General features: G+C 38.3%; 1 protein-coding gene across 4 annotated transcripts; it reads right to left on the reverse strand.

Moving 5' to 3' along the window:
* Window positions 1-169: 169 nt before the first annotated feature.
* LOC146700795 (uncharacterized) lies at window positions 170-9,117 on the reverse strand. 4 transcript variants are annotated; one of them, XM_085471042.1, is made up of 6 exons: window positions 8,802-9,117; window positions 8,067-8,139; window positions 4,184-5,244; window positions 3,946-4,101; window positions 2,833-2,925; window positions 177-1,824 (listed from the first exon to the last, which is right to left on the reverse strand). In XM_085471042.1, the coding sequence occupies exons 3-6, from the start codon at window positions 5,213-5,215 to the stop codon at window positions 1,507-1,509; spliced, it is 1,599 nt and encodes a 532-aa protein (XP_085327168.1). In that variant the 5' UTR covers window positions 5,216-5,244; window positions 8,067-8,139; window positions 8,802-9,117; the 3' UTR covers window positions 177-1,506. The 4 variants fall into 4 exon arrangements, with proteins under 4 accessions (XP_085327170.1, XP_085327168.1, XP_085327167.1 ...); XM_085471041.1 differs by having other exon boundaries at window positions 8,454-9,117; XM_085471043.1 differs by lacking the exons at window positions 8,067-8,139; window positions 8,802-9,117 and adding an exon at window positions 5,479-6,059.
* Window positions 9,118-13,860: the final 4,743 nt, after the last annotated feature.

Below are 13,860 nucleotides of genomic sequence, written 5' to 3' on the forward strand. Positions count from 1 at the left end.
TGTCCCTTGGGTTAAAACTCATAAATTAGTGTTAGTTTGATCACAGGTAGCAAAAGTACAGGCATTCTTTACAGTACACTCAAAAAAATAAAACATTAGATTTACTTAAAAAAGTTATGTCAAGTGGTTCCACACAACTGCTTTAAGTAACTTTTAAGAAATGTTGTTACTTAGTTTGAACTCAATACTGTTAAGTTAGATTTACGTAAGTGTATTGGCTAAATGTAACTTAATTGCAATGCTTAGCTGATACTTATCTTTGTTGCTTTAAGCCTACATAACTTGTTTAGGCAATATCTTTGTAATACTGTTACTTAGCTGGTACATAACTTTTCTGCTTTAGAAGGACATAACCTGGTTAGGTAGTATCTTTGTAAAACTGTTATGTAGCTGCTACATAACTTTGTTACTTTTGAATTATATAAAATTGTTAAGTAATTTCTATTCAATACAATTACAAATAAATCATTTACACTGGTTACTTCCATACAAAATAGCAAAGTTTCTTAAAAGTTACTTAAAGCAGTTATGTGGAACCACTTGACATAACATTTTTAAGTAAATCTTAGGGAGATCTTTTAGGAAGAAATGAAGACAGCACCCAAATTATCAAACACAATCCTGCCTTTAATAAGCACATTCAGTGCATATAAAATACTTTTTTCCAAGCACAACAGCTTAACACAAAGTGCAATCAATGCAACTTGTTACAAATTCCAAGTGAATATTTTGTGCAGAAAATGTAGATCAGTATAAAGTGCTAACCAACTTGTCGTCAAACTAAAATGATTAAAAAAAATGATCCAACAAAGTCCTGTCTTTACTAAGCACATTCAGTGCATATTAAATACTTGTTGACAGACCGAAAAGACTGTAGAGCCGTAGCTTAACACAAAGTGCAATCAATGCAGACAACTTGTTACAACTTTAACTAAATACTTTGTGCATAAAACAATATTTTACTTCAAAGATCAGTGAAGTGCTAACCAACTTGTCTTTCAACTGGTCCAGAAAGCATCCAAATTATCAAAAAAAATCCTACATTTTACAGGACGTTTCAGGAATTATTTTCAAACACTGATAAGCATGAAAGAGCAAACTAAACTCATTTAAAACAGTGAAAATTGGCTGTTTTGTTCAAAAACTGTACTGTAAAACAGTGCTACTCAGTTTTTCAAGTTATGGTTACATCCCAAGTTGCAGACAGCTGCCAAATGTCACATTCTTTGAAATATCAAATCACAGCGGCCTAACCGCTAGAACTTTTTAAAATGTCTGTCATTTTCTGTATGTTGTCAAGTAGCAGTAGAAGAAGTGCAACACCAATTTTTTAAGTAACAGTATTTTGCTAAAATGCAAATGAACATTATTGTTCTCTAAAACTGGTGAATGTTCCCAAGAAACAGTACTGACAATGAAAAAAAGTGTTTATGAACAACTTAACTATACCTGAACGTAAAGCATTCAAACTAAGTTAAGCAATAAGGGCCTCCCGCTTCCTCCTCTTTATTCAAGGAGTTTGTTTCTGAGCACTTGAACTTTGTTTGATAGCTTCTTAGCATCAAGTCCCATCAGTACTTTCTGAAAAAACTCAAAAGTGTACCTGAGGTTGGATGGGTAGCTCATGTTTAAAGTGTAGATCAGGCCGAACAACAACACAACAGCAGTGGCAACATCAGGAAGATCTCTGAGCACAGCGACACCCTCAATTATGATACCAATGTCTTCTGCCGGGTCAAGGTCACGCTCTCCTTCTGGTTTGATGACGTAGATGCCAATGAGCGTCTTCTCCATTTCACTTTCGGCCTCATGGAAGTCCACATCCTAAAAAAATTAATAAGTAAATAAACATAATAATACAAGTTGCAGGGTTTCATATCAATTAAAGGGATATTCCACCCAAAGTGGAAATTTGTCTATTACCATAAATTGCCAAGAGTTAGATAAGTGAGAAAAAAGCATTTTGTAACCAGCACAGTACATTTCTGATCTTATACCCATTGTTCCTGGTGAGCTCAATAATCATGTCGACTGCAAATGAAAAGTAAAAAGTAACACGACGGATTTGCAGGAGGAGGCGATTTAGACTTGGGCCTACATTACGGTTACGCCAAAGCACCCTGTAACCCGCCATGGCATAGCACTTGGATACAACAACAGTGGTTGAAAAAGCCTCTGGTTTCCATAAATAAACACATATTCGAATATCCATGCACCATGCAGCGGCGGCTTACAGTGTTGTATGTGGTAACCATAATGTATTCCCAAGTCTAAATCTACTCCTCCAAATCCTTCAAGTTACTTATTACTTTTCATTTAAAGTCGACATGATTATTGAGCTCACCAGGAATAATTCGTACCATTAAAGAGTCATTTGCAACCAAAATGCTTATAGTTCCCATTCACTCCATTTTTTAAATGCTAGGCAAAAGCAAATAGACTGCTGCCGGATCAGGAGAATTATTGCACTGGTTACAAAATTATTTTTTCTCACTTATCTTACTCTGGGTAATATGGTAATAGACCAATTTTCACTTTGGGGTGGAATATCCCTTTAAGCTGCAAAACAGTAGACAGCTCAGAGCGAGATGAGAGGTGTTGGTCCATCATCTAGATTACACGGCAGAACAACAAAGCAGAAAGACAGTACACTCAGCCCACATTACACCCCAACTGTAATGGCAAGGGTCACTCCCGCATAAGCTTGTGCTTTTATATCTCCAATAATGTTCTAATTTTAACTTTTTGTTATAATCTAATGAATGTGTGTGAGGAAAAATTACCATCAGTTAAATTTTTATTACTGGAAATTGTTTCTATTTGATTACTTGCCTGATATTCTTTGATCAAGCTGTTCGGATCTTCATTGAGGTAGACTGCAAGTCCTTTCAGCGTACACACTCTTCTCATTGCAACTGTGTCGTTCTGTAAAACATAAAAGCAAATTTTACTTAGCTAAACTTTAAAGACATTTTCAGTTAACTTCAGCAAAATAAATGTATATAATGCTTTGAGAAAAAAAGTCCATGACACACTACAGAAGAACAACAAAATTTAAAATAAAAAAAATTAAGGAAAGAAGGAACATTATCATTTGAAAAAATGTGACGAGCAAAAAAAGGTAACCACAGGATCCCAAAAAAAACAGAAACCCGACCAAAAACAGCAGCATGAAGAATCCAGTGAGGAAGAGGATGAACAAGAGGTCACACCAAAGCCAGCCTGAACAGAGGATTTTTTTTTAAAGTAAACCACTGAGTCCACTGATTTAAGGCTTAGGAGGAGAGTTCCAGAGTTTGGGGGCCACAGCAGCAATGATCTGTCACTTTTGGTCTTTAGACTGTTGTGCACTACCAGGCTTTGATCACTGGACCTCAGGGACCTGCTGGGGGTGTTGGGACTGAGAAGATCTCCATTGTATGATGGTGCTTGTCCATGTAAGGCCCTAAGGACCAGAACCAGGATCTTGAAATGAACCTTGAAGTTGACCAGCAACCAGTGACGCTGGAAGAGAAGCGGGGTGACGTGGGTGTGTTTGGAGGACTTGAACAGGAGGTTTTGCAAGGACAAATGAAAAAACAGTTGTAGTACTAAGCTCAGAGACCTCCCTTTATCCCGTCTTGGTTTGAAAGGTGCCTGATGGCAGTTTATTCTAGCTTCAGCTTTTCTACTGTAAATGCCAAAATTCTCCCCAGGGAGCCGCGGCAAATCCCGTTTTGGAAACGCTACTGTCCTGTAAAAACAGCTTTTAATTCTGGCAATTTTTTTTATAAAGTATCCAAATCAACTTAAAACTTTATTACTGTGACAACACTATCATGAAAAGGACAAAGAATAAACAATCCCATAATACCAACATTAAACTTTACCTTACAATAGAAGGAGACAACAAAATCATATGTATTAAAAGAGGGAATGAAGCATTGAAAAAAATTAATTCCAAACCTCATCAATTGCAGCCATGATTTCTGTGATCTTGCGTCCAGATGTTCCTCCCTTGTTTCTGAAGACTTTGGTCAGTTTGGTTGTGTTGTTGTCCAGCTGTGCCATAAATGTGGATGTTAGCGGGATCGTAGTGATGCGCTGGAATTCAGCATTTATCTGTAAAATAAACAAATGTTTAGTGTGATGGGTTTAAAATATTGCATGTGGAGTGCATTTGCAGATCAACTGATTCAGTTACCTCACGTGGAGAAAAAAGAGCTGGCCATCGGCTTTTAAAGTCAGCTACGAAGGGCATGTCCTGAAGAATTTCTTGCCTCCGGTGAGGAAAGGTTTGGGCCATTTTTGCTTTGATGGTTTCATTGTTGTTCTTCTTCTTGAACTCTGAAAGCAGCACCAACCTTTCTTCTTCCTGACTCTCTCGGGTTTCTCCAGCTGGATAATCAGGGCAGAAATTCACCTCTGCTCTCCTGGGTTTCTTGACTTGGTTGGGATGCACATTACTGTTCCCTCTTCTTTTGAGAGAATTGATGACCAACTCACTACACCCTAAGTTCTTCAGTTTTCCACGATAGTTTGACATTTTATACTTCAAACTGATCTTCCATGCAGAAAATCCAGTTTCTGAACCCTTCTCTTTCAAGCATGGATGCTTTACAACCAAAGCTTGGCAAACATCACTAAGATTGCTGTCTGAAGGGTAAGCTTTGTACTTCATAATTTCTGAAGACAAGCTCTCTAAAATGTCAGACTTGAGCTTTGGTTTTAGGGTTAAAAGTGTTCCATTGGCTTGGAATTCCTGGTTGCCTTTTGTCAATTGCAGCTCTACATCGAAGCTAAACTCAGGTATGCGAAAGTCCAGTGGCCAGGCTTCTGATCGCAGCGTGGAGTTTGCTGAGCTCAAGGAGCTTGATGACCTGGATTCTGGCGATGACAGTATATCTGTGTCATAATCAGGGTTGTGGCCAGAGCAGGGGCTACACAAGTTAAATGAGGACACACTGCTTTCATTACTACCAGTGGATGTTTCTGGAACACCTGTTTTAATCACTTTTATTTTGTCCATGTCTTTTAGATCAAATGTGGATGTCATGTTAAGGAACTGATTAAAATCTGTGTCCATGTACTGCAATCTGAACTGTTCAGAAACTCCGCACTGATTTTCAATCTCCGCTTTGAGCTCGTTAACATTCTTTGGTATCCCCAAAGGAAGGGTTAACTTGAGTGCGTTGTTCTCCCCCAGGATTATCAGAAGCTTTGCTGGGGCTGTCATTTCTGATGTCCCAATCTCCAACTGTTACTCTAAAAAATAAGTGCAAGAACATGAGCAGGTGGTTCCCAAACTTCAGTACATGTTACATTTTTTTAGTGGTATTCAGAATTTTGCAGCACAATTTTTTTTCTAGTATTTTTACAAGGCTTGAAACATATCCGAGTAGATTTAAGTTCTGGTCCAACTATTTTTAAGAACCAAACTTTGAGAAGAACTGCTATACAGCACAAAAATTAAATCGGCAACATGGACATTAAAATTACCTGAACAGTGTATGTATCTCTTTAATGTAACCATGCGAGAAGCTCCGACTTGGTAGTCACAAAGTGGATAACAATCCACCAGATCCTCATGTGCAACAAGAGAAATTTCCTTTGGAGATGGGTCAATTTTGAAGGATCCATAGTGTTCAGTGTACCACGAGCTCAGTTTTTTTACTATAAACACCAACGAATCTGCCAAAATACACATCTGCAGGATTTCAGCAAACTCTGGCAGACCCCCCAGTGATCCATGTACTATTAACATGCCCTTCCTGTAGTAGATGCCTGCAACAGACACACTCTGGGCAAGGCTAACTACAGCTGTGTCAGGGTACTTTTCAGCAAGACAATGTGCAATTTCACGTTTGAGAAGTTCTACTGGGACTGCCGAGACTCGTGAAACCTCAAAAGTGGCTTTGCTACAGCCTGATGAATGCATGTAATGGCCAATCATGAGCTGGTGTTTGGTTGACAAAGACAGGGTTATGTTTTTGAAGCAGTTTGTGTGTCTAGCAACTTTTTTAAAAAATGTGTGCTTTGCCTCGAATCTGATTGTCCATAATAAGGCAAGTGGACCAAAATGGTGAATTATTGAGGGATAATGAGCCAGAAAGTGATGTTTTGGCAATGGTCTTCTATCTGGGCATACTTCTTTGTACCTTTGATGGTGGTCTAAAATCTTACTCTCCAGGTATGCAACTGAGTCACTGTTATGAACAGGACACACAACAAGCTCAACAATATCCTTCAAATCTAGTAGAAGTTCCCAAGCTGGTTCGTTTTCAGGTATGTGTTGTCCAATAATAAGTGGCAGAAGTCTTAGTAAACACCAATTTTCATGTGCATTGCCACCAACAGTTTTTTTACTAAGAAAATTGTGAGGCAATTTCTGAGGGCGATTAGTCTGATCCCCTCCTTTGTAGGGAAATGACTGAACAAGTCTATTTAGATTTTCAAAAGTGATGTACTTCTTGCCTATTAGTATTCGAAGGCACTCAGCTATCTCAAAAGGCACAATACCTTCAAAAAGGTCATGTGCAAGATCAGGGGGGAATCCTGTAGTGACCTTGAAGAAAGACAGACTGTCTGCTAAGACACACGAGCTTTTCACACCACAACAAGCTACCCCTGTCTCACGTGCAGTTGCTATGTGTACACGATGGAGCTCCTCAGTTCTCAGAGAAAAGTCACTATTTGTAGCTTTTGATTCAATTTCTGAGCGTGTAGCAGTACAAAACCTGCAAAAGTAATCTCCAGAAAAACTTTCCACAAAACCGGCCAATCCATGAGCTCCGAGGCTGTCTGCCACTACATATTGGACAGTGCCTTTAAAGTTGACCCCTAAATTGTCAATGAACACTCCCTGCTGCTCTAAAATGACAAGGTCTTGCAAAAGTGGCTCAAATATTTTTGAATAGCCAAAGGTCCTAAGGTCCTCACTTTTGCACAAGAGAGCCAAATAAATAGAAGAGAGGGATGAATGACTACCTGGTGGCAAGTTACCTAAAATCCAGTAAACTGAGCAAAGTTTATGCTTTTTCCGTGATGTCCCCAATGGATTGCAAATTTCGAAATCATCAACATAAAGACAAATAGAGATTCTTAGTTCACCGCCTGAGAAAAACTCATTATTTTGAAAATGTAGACCATCTTTATATGATGTATACTTTTCCTTATTTACAAAAGGATTCTGATTGTGGCTAGTGACAAATTTGTTCAGTATGTTTTCTTGTTTAAATATCTGCTGTAATGATTTTAGAATAGGAATATACTGAAAGGTCCTCTTGCTTTGGGAGTCGAGAATGTATTCAATTGGATCAATTACTTCAAAATGTTTTCTGTAATACTGTCTGCGTTTGAAGGCAGTGGCAAGTGTGCCGTCCTTTTCTATGGCTTTTAACAAAGGGTTAAAAGAAACTGCCTTTGTCAGTTCTTCAATAACAGGCTGGTCTAGACAAAGGTTATGATTCTTGAGTATGTCTACAATTACTTGATTTGTCAAAGGCACTGATGCACAGCTTATCAGGTAGTGCAATTCTGAAAGCAACTCGTCAATTGCTATGCTGGGAACATGAAAATAGTTTTCCAACTTAAGTAAAAGAGATGCAAAATTAAGTTCTATTACATTTGCCAAATCTTCAGTCTCACTTGTAGTTTTATCGTGATCAATATTTGCACTTATGTCCTCTTCTACAATAGTGTCTGTACTGTCATCAGCTGATGTTTGGCCTACAATAGTGTTAGCAATACCGATTTTAAAGTCTTTAAAGGTATAAGGATTGTGTTTCCTATTTCGATGAGACTTGAATGTACCATAGATATTTGTTTTGAAAGAACAACCCTCAAACATGCAATGCACAGTCTCGTTACATTTTAGATGGTTGTTAATGTGAGAAAAATACTCCTGCTCCGAAGCTATGTTGCAGCAGGAACACAAATGGCAGTTAAATGTTGCCAAACTCACAGACTTGTCTAGAGTTCTTTGGGTATGTGATCTGCTTAAGTGGCTATGTAGAGCATTCCATGTTTTGAAAACACAGACACAATCAGAATAGGCACATGGATACTGCTGTCTACTATGAACTAACCTGTAGTGTTTTAATAACAGAGCTCGTGATGACACCACTTTTTTGCACAATTTGCACTGCCACATCAACGTATCTGGGGGAGAAGCACAAAAGACATTTTCATTACACTGTCCCTGAAAAAACTAAATAATTTGCACATTGTTAATGTTTCATATTAATCAGTTTTATTTTTAATATTGTATGCTACAACAATGAATTTATTGATCTACATCATCACCACTGCATATTGTGTAAATGTGTGTGTAATCTGACATTAAAAGTCGAGTGAGAAATCCCATGGACATTGTACAACATTAATGCAGTTCATCTTACACCAGCTTACTAAATGCTTTCTGCAAGCTACATCAAAACGTAAGCTGAAATATTAGACAGAAAATACACCCTAACCTGTCTGCTAGCGAGGAGCGCTTCTCCACTGTTGTTGGCTAAAGTGCAACGCAGTCAGGCGTCCGAGTATAAACTTGGCGCGAAAGTGCGTGCCGGACCGAATGCGCTGCCTGTACCGACGCGTACCGACGCTAGCGCTACACTACATTTGGGCTGAAAACAGAGCTTTGCTATTGCAATGGAGTCCCCTCCAAAATCATTTGGAAACTCACGTGCAGCAAGTCCACGTTAGCAAACCTTTACCGGGCAAAACCCTGCCTGTACTCTTTTCTTAGTAGCACTTGCGACATTAACTGACGTGTGAACATATATATGTAGACGGGCTTTACAAGAAAAATGACTTCTTACCTGATTTTTGGACAAAAATGCGGCTGAACCAGTCCACATGGCGAAGAAATAGCAAGCTTGAGAAAGAGGGTGGTGCGCATGCGCATTGGCCCTTATTTAGGCGGGCTCTGCACGCAGCAGTATGTGCAGAGGGACAAACCTGTGAATTTACTCAACAATGTTACGTTGACACAGTTCAATGACTTTGTGTAACAACAAAAAGTAACAACATTTCATTAAATTTGCACAAACACTTTAAGGATTTTTGCAAAATCGAGTTTATTAAGAACAAACAACAAAATCTACTTTAGTAAAAGCAGAGATAGGCTGAGTTCATTTTTTTGAGTGTACAGATAATAATGATTAAAAAAAAAAACCCTGGTAAAGATATTTGAATCTCTTAGTATATACATATAAAAAGCAATTCATTAAATAATGATAATTTATAAATTATAATATATAATAGCATTAGCACATGGATTTTTTTTTTACTTTGACTTTAACCCCTGACTACCCATTTTTCTGTTTAAGGGTGGAGGCAAAGTGGGATTTGGGAGGTGGATAATCTTAAAGCTTGATTTAGACTTCTTGCGGGAAACTTACATAGTAAATGGAAACTCCTTTTATCCCTACACTGCACACCATTTAATCCGTTGTGATATGCAGCGCAGAGGTGTGGACTCGAGTCACATGACTTGGACTCGAGTCAGACTCGAGTCATTAAGTTTATGACTTTAGACTTGACTTGAAAAAATGTTCTAAGACTTGTGACTTGACTTGGACTTTTACACCAATGACTTGGGACTTGAATTGGACTTGAACAGGTTTACTTGAAAAGACTTGATATTTTACCCCAAATATAAAATTTAACATGCATATTATATAGAGATTGAAAATGTGACGTCATTCACGGGTAGAACCGCAAAGGATTCTGGGAACTCGTGGCAAGCGGTACTAGCGCACGCAGGCTTTCAATTAAAATCAGTTAAACAGCGATAAAAAGAAACACAAAAATGTCAAGAAGCTGTTGTATTATTAACTGCAATAGCCGGTCGCATGACAGCCACGGGAAGCCGACGGGTAAAGAGATCGGTTGTTATCGGATTACGTCGTTGAAGAGAAATTGTTCAAGCCATGTTTCCGAAGTAACAAAGACGCGACGGATGGCCTGGATTGCAGCCATTCAAAGACCAAATATAACGTCCCAGAACACTCCAGCTCACAGGTTAGTCTGCTCCAAGCATTTACACGAAGGTCAGTGTTTTTTAGTAGTTAATACGTCATTTTCATAACATAATTAGTGATATAGGTTACAAGCAAGTCTGGCGCTGAACAGAAATTGTCGCGCTATGCTCCTTTATTTATTGTGCATAAATAGTGAATTGTCCTGACACAATATTGCGTTTCGCTTCTGTTATTATGGTACATTGACAAAAACATATACTTTTATTCACAGGATAAAACAGGTTTTTTGTATCACTAATTGCCCAGTGCGATTACAGACTGCGGTAAAGTGAGCCGTCATTTGTGAGCCGCGGTCAAGCCAGCCGCCTCCTATCCGCGCGGTGATTACAGCATACAATATTGTTGTCACTGCTACATTTCTGTAATGCTACCAGAAATTATTTCCACTACTAATTAATTACCGTTGAGCTCAAAGGTCCTATTAATAAATGGTTAAGGAATGTGTATTTATGACGACAATTTGTGAGACTGGTAAACTTATGATACGTACGATGGTCTTTCGTTCTACACGGTGCATTTCAAGGTCCTGCACCCATCCGTCGGTAAACTGTACCTGGGCTTGTTGCAGTGACCTGAAGTTACTAAACTTCATGAGTGTATGCACTCACTCCAAGAACCGTATAATTATAAATATGCATATAAATATGCTAAGATGAGATAGCTGACTTCATCTAACTAGCAAATGTTGTCCAGGCTACGTTGGTGATACAGTTTTTTTTTTAATGTGTATGATATTTTTGTCATGCGATTTTAAAGCTGGTCCTACAACCGCATCCAAGAATAACATGCAGCTTATCTCAGAACTGTCGGTGAAAATTATTCTTGGAGCTAGGTTTAATTGAGCTGCATTTTAAAGAGGTGCAATTTCACAATTTGTGTATATTTTCTAAGTTCACTATTTTGTCATGTGTTGAGAAAAACACAGATTTTAAAATTACATGGTCTAATATTTACATTTAGCATAACTGCAACATTATTTTTTCGTTTTTTTTTTTTTTAAAGACTCGAAAGGACTTGAAATTCAAAGTTTCAGACTTGTGACTTGACTCGGACTTTTACACCAGTGACTTGAGACTCGACTCTGACTTGCCTGACATTACTTGAGACTTGACTTGAGACTTGAGGATAAAGACTTGAGACTTACTTGAGACTTGCAAAACAATGACTTGCTCCCACCTCTGATGCAGCGTGTGGTTACATTTCATTTTACCCCAAAGTTCGTATTGGGTTAAAATGGGGTTCCAGTTATGACATACATGTAAGTTATGACGTAGATCTGACACAGAAATTACATGTCAGATCAGTTGGATTGGCTCTGTGTGGGAAAAAGTATCACAACTCAAAATCATTTCTATTGTGAGCTTTAGTAGATTTTCTTTGTGTGTAGGCTGTGATCAGCTGACCTGCTCCTCTTTGTGGATTTACACAAATGAATTCAGCAGGATGTAACCCAAGTAATCTTGGTTGACTTCCATCTGCTACCCTGACAGTATACCGTTTATACTGTTTACAGTGAATGAATTCAAATTCGTCTCATTTTCATGTAACTTTTAAAATAACAAAAAAGAAAATATACACCTCACTTTGTTCTATAGAATGTTTCACAATAACATCACTGACGCCTCACATTGTCATTCGATTGGATGTATAATATCTAATCACATGCACAGTAAGGCCTCAAAGTATCTTTTGCATGGAAACTTGTTGCTGTTTTTGCAATCACAAATGTTCTAAATTTCTGATTGCAGCCACATGTAGGTGCAGTTATCTTTCCAAGCTCCATATTTGTGTCTATTTCTGATGTAGCTTTACCTTTATGTTTTAGACAGATAAGCTCTACCAGCAGAATCCTTTTTGCTGCTTTGATTCCTTGTTCAAAGAGCAGAGGCTTCACTGCCAAATCTAACTGTATAATCATTTGACACAAATGGTAAATTCATTGACATAAATCCCCCCACCACCACCACACACACACACACACACACCCTGCATTATGTAATACTGCCACAAATGCTTTTGATATAGATTACCGAAAGTCCCTGCCAAATTTCACACTGAGAGCAGTTTCACTCTCTCTTGATGGATGTTGGGTGCACAGGAACAAAATTCTTAGGTGCAGAAATGAGACACATTAAAAGTGTCTGGAAAAACTAGTGGAATTATGCAGAACCGAATCGAGCCAAGCCAACCGTTAAGAGATAATTGGCGTAAAACGGTAAAAAGAGAAGCACATGTGAACAGAGAATGAGCCAAATTAAAAGACCACTTCACTCAGATGTGTCCATGACATGTGCGTTTGTTGTCATCTGGGAGCAGGACCCGGGTTTCACTACAGTGCATTCAGCAACAAGTTGAGAGTTCTAAGATGGAATGAAGCAATTCATTTACTAAAACTCCACTAAAGACACAAAATCTGTTTCCTCTTGAGCGGCTTATTAATACGTGCCTAAGAGTGCAAGAGAGAAAAAGCCAATCTGCCCTCCTGTACAAGCCTGATGTCACTACGGTTTGGTAGGCTGGAAGTGACGTCTCGTCTCGTCTCGTCTCGTCTCGTCTCGTCTCATCTCATCTCTCACACACACACACAGGCAGCATTGGACCCGCAATATAGTCTCATTTTACTATAAATTAAGATCTACAAAGCCTACATTGTAAGGTTGGGGTGCCCGTACTGGCAAAAGTTGCAGGTTTGTTAGTCCATAAACATCCTGTTGGTGCCTTTTATGTGTTTTGCACTTTGCCTTTTACACCTTTTTTTGTTTTCCAATTCACTCTTTGCAATCAGTTTCACAAGCTGCAAATAAAAGAAGTTAATAAAATAAAAATACTTGTGTAGTTTAAAAGACAGGGGCTTAGGTGAAAATGCAGCCCTTGACGACAGTAACCCTGTATGCTGAACCTGACGAGTGGGGACTGATACACCCTCTCACTGAGGCCATAGCTGATTGCATTAATCCCCTCCCTGGGAACGGGCTGCATGTTTATAATAAGCTCTAAGCAAGCAACACTCTTTGGAGCTGGAAAAAACACGGCAATGTGGATGTGCTGACTTCATAACATCTCTAAGCAGGTTGTGAATTTTTTTAATACCTCATCCATCTGGATGCTGGAGTTAGGGGCATGACCTCTATGATTGATAGGTACTCCTTCACAGGCAGCTCTGGCCGACAGCTCTCTGCTTCAGCTTTTGTAATAAGAGTCACTGAACTGGACCTCACTGCCATGTTTCTAATGTTGGTGCCTCTGGAGCATTTTTATGGATTTAGGTGAAAAATACTATGGCATATTGTGAGATTCAGTTTTAACCCTTTCGTCCACATAAGGTAACTCGCGGCTTCAAAAAAGAACGTGTTAGTTGGAAAAATAGAAAAACATGAAGGCTTCAAAATATAGGACCAAACTATATGAATGACAACCCATATGGAAAAGAAATAGTAAAAACATATATGATTTACTCATGAAAGTGGCCACTTTCTCATTACTTTCATATATTTTTTTAGTAAGTATACAAAACATACAAGTTTCATTATATAATTTTTCAAGGGATCTTATATGTGCTTTCACTCTTGTATGCTTTTCATACAAGTTTCATACAAGACAGATAATAACTTTATAAGATTTATATATATCTTTTCCATATGGGAACACATGGTTACGCCCATAATTAACACAATCATTCTGACCCTGTAAGTTTGGATTCATTGTTCTGTATGCTGACAAAAATGCACATTTTTAGATTTTGTTTTCTTGTATAAAACAACCATTTAAAAAAAGAAAACAGAAATTGTGTACATTTAAAAAAAAAAAAGCCTCCATGTAAACAAAGGGAGTGCCT

This window comes from Copadichromis virginalis, linkage group LG10 (genome assembly GCF_057382275.1).
Source record: "Copadichromis virginalis isolate Kocher_CV1m ecotype Utaka linkage group LG10, C_Virginalis_male_GT1.1, whole genome shotgun sequence".
Classification (NCBI taxonomy): domain Eukaryota; kingdom Metazoa; phylum Chordata; class Actinopteri; order Cichliformes; family Cichlidae; genus Copadichromis; species Copadichromis virginalis.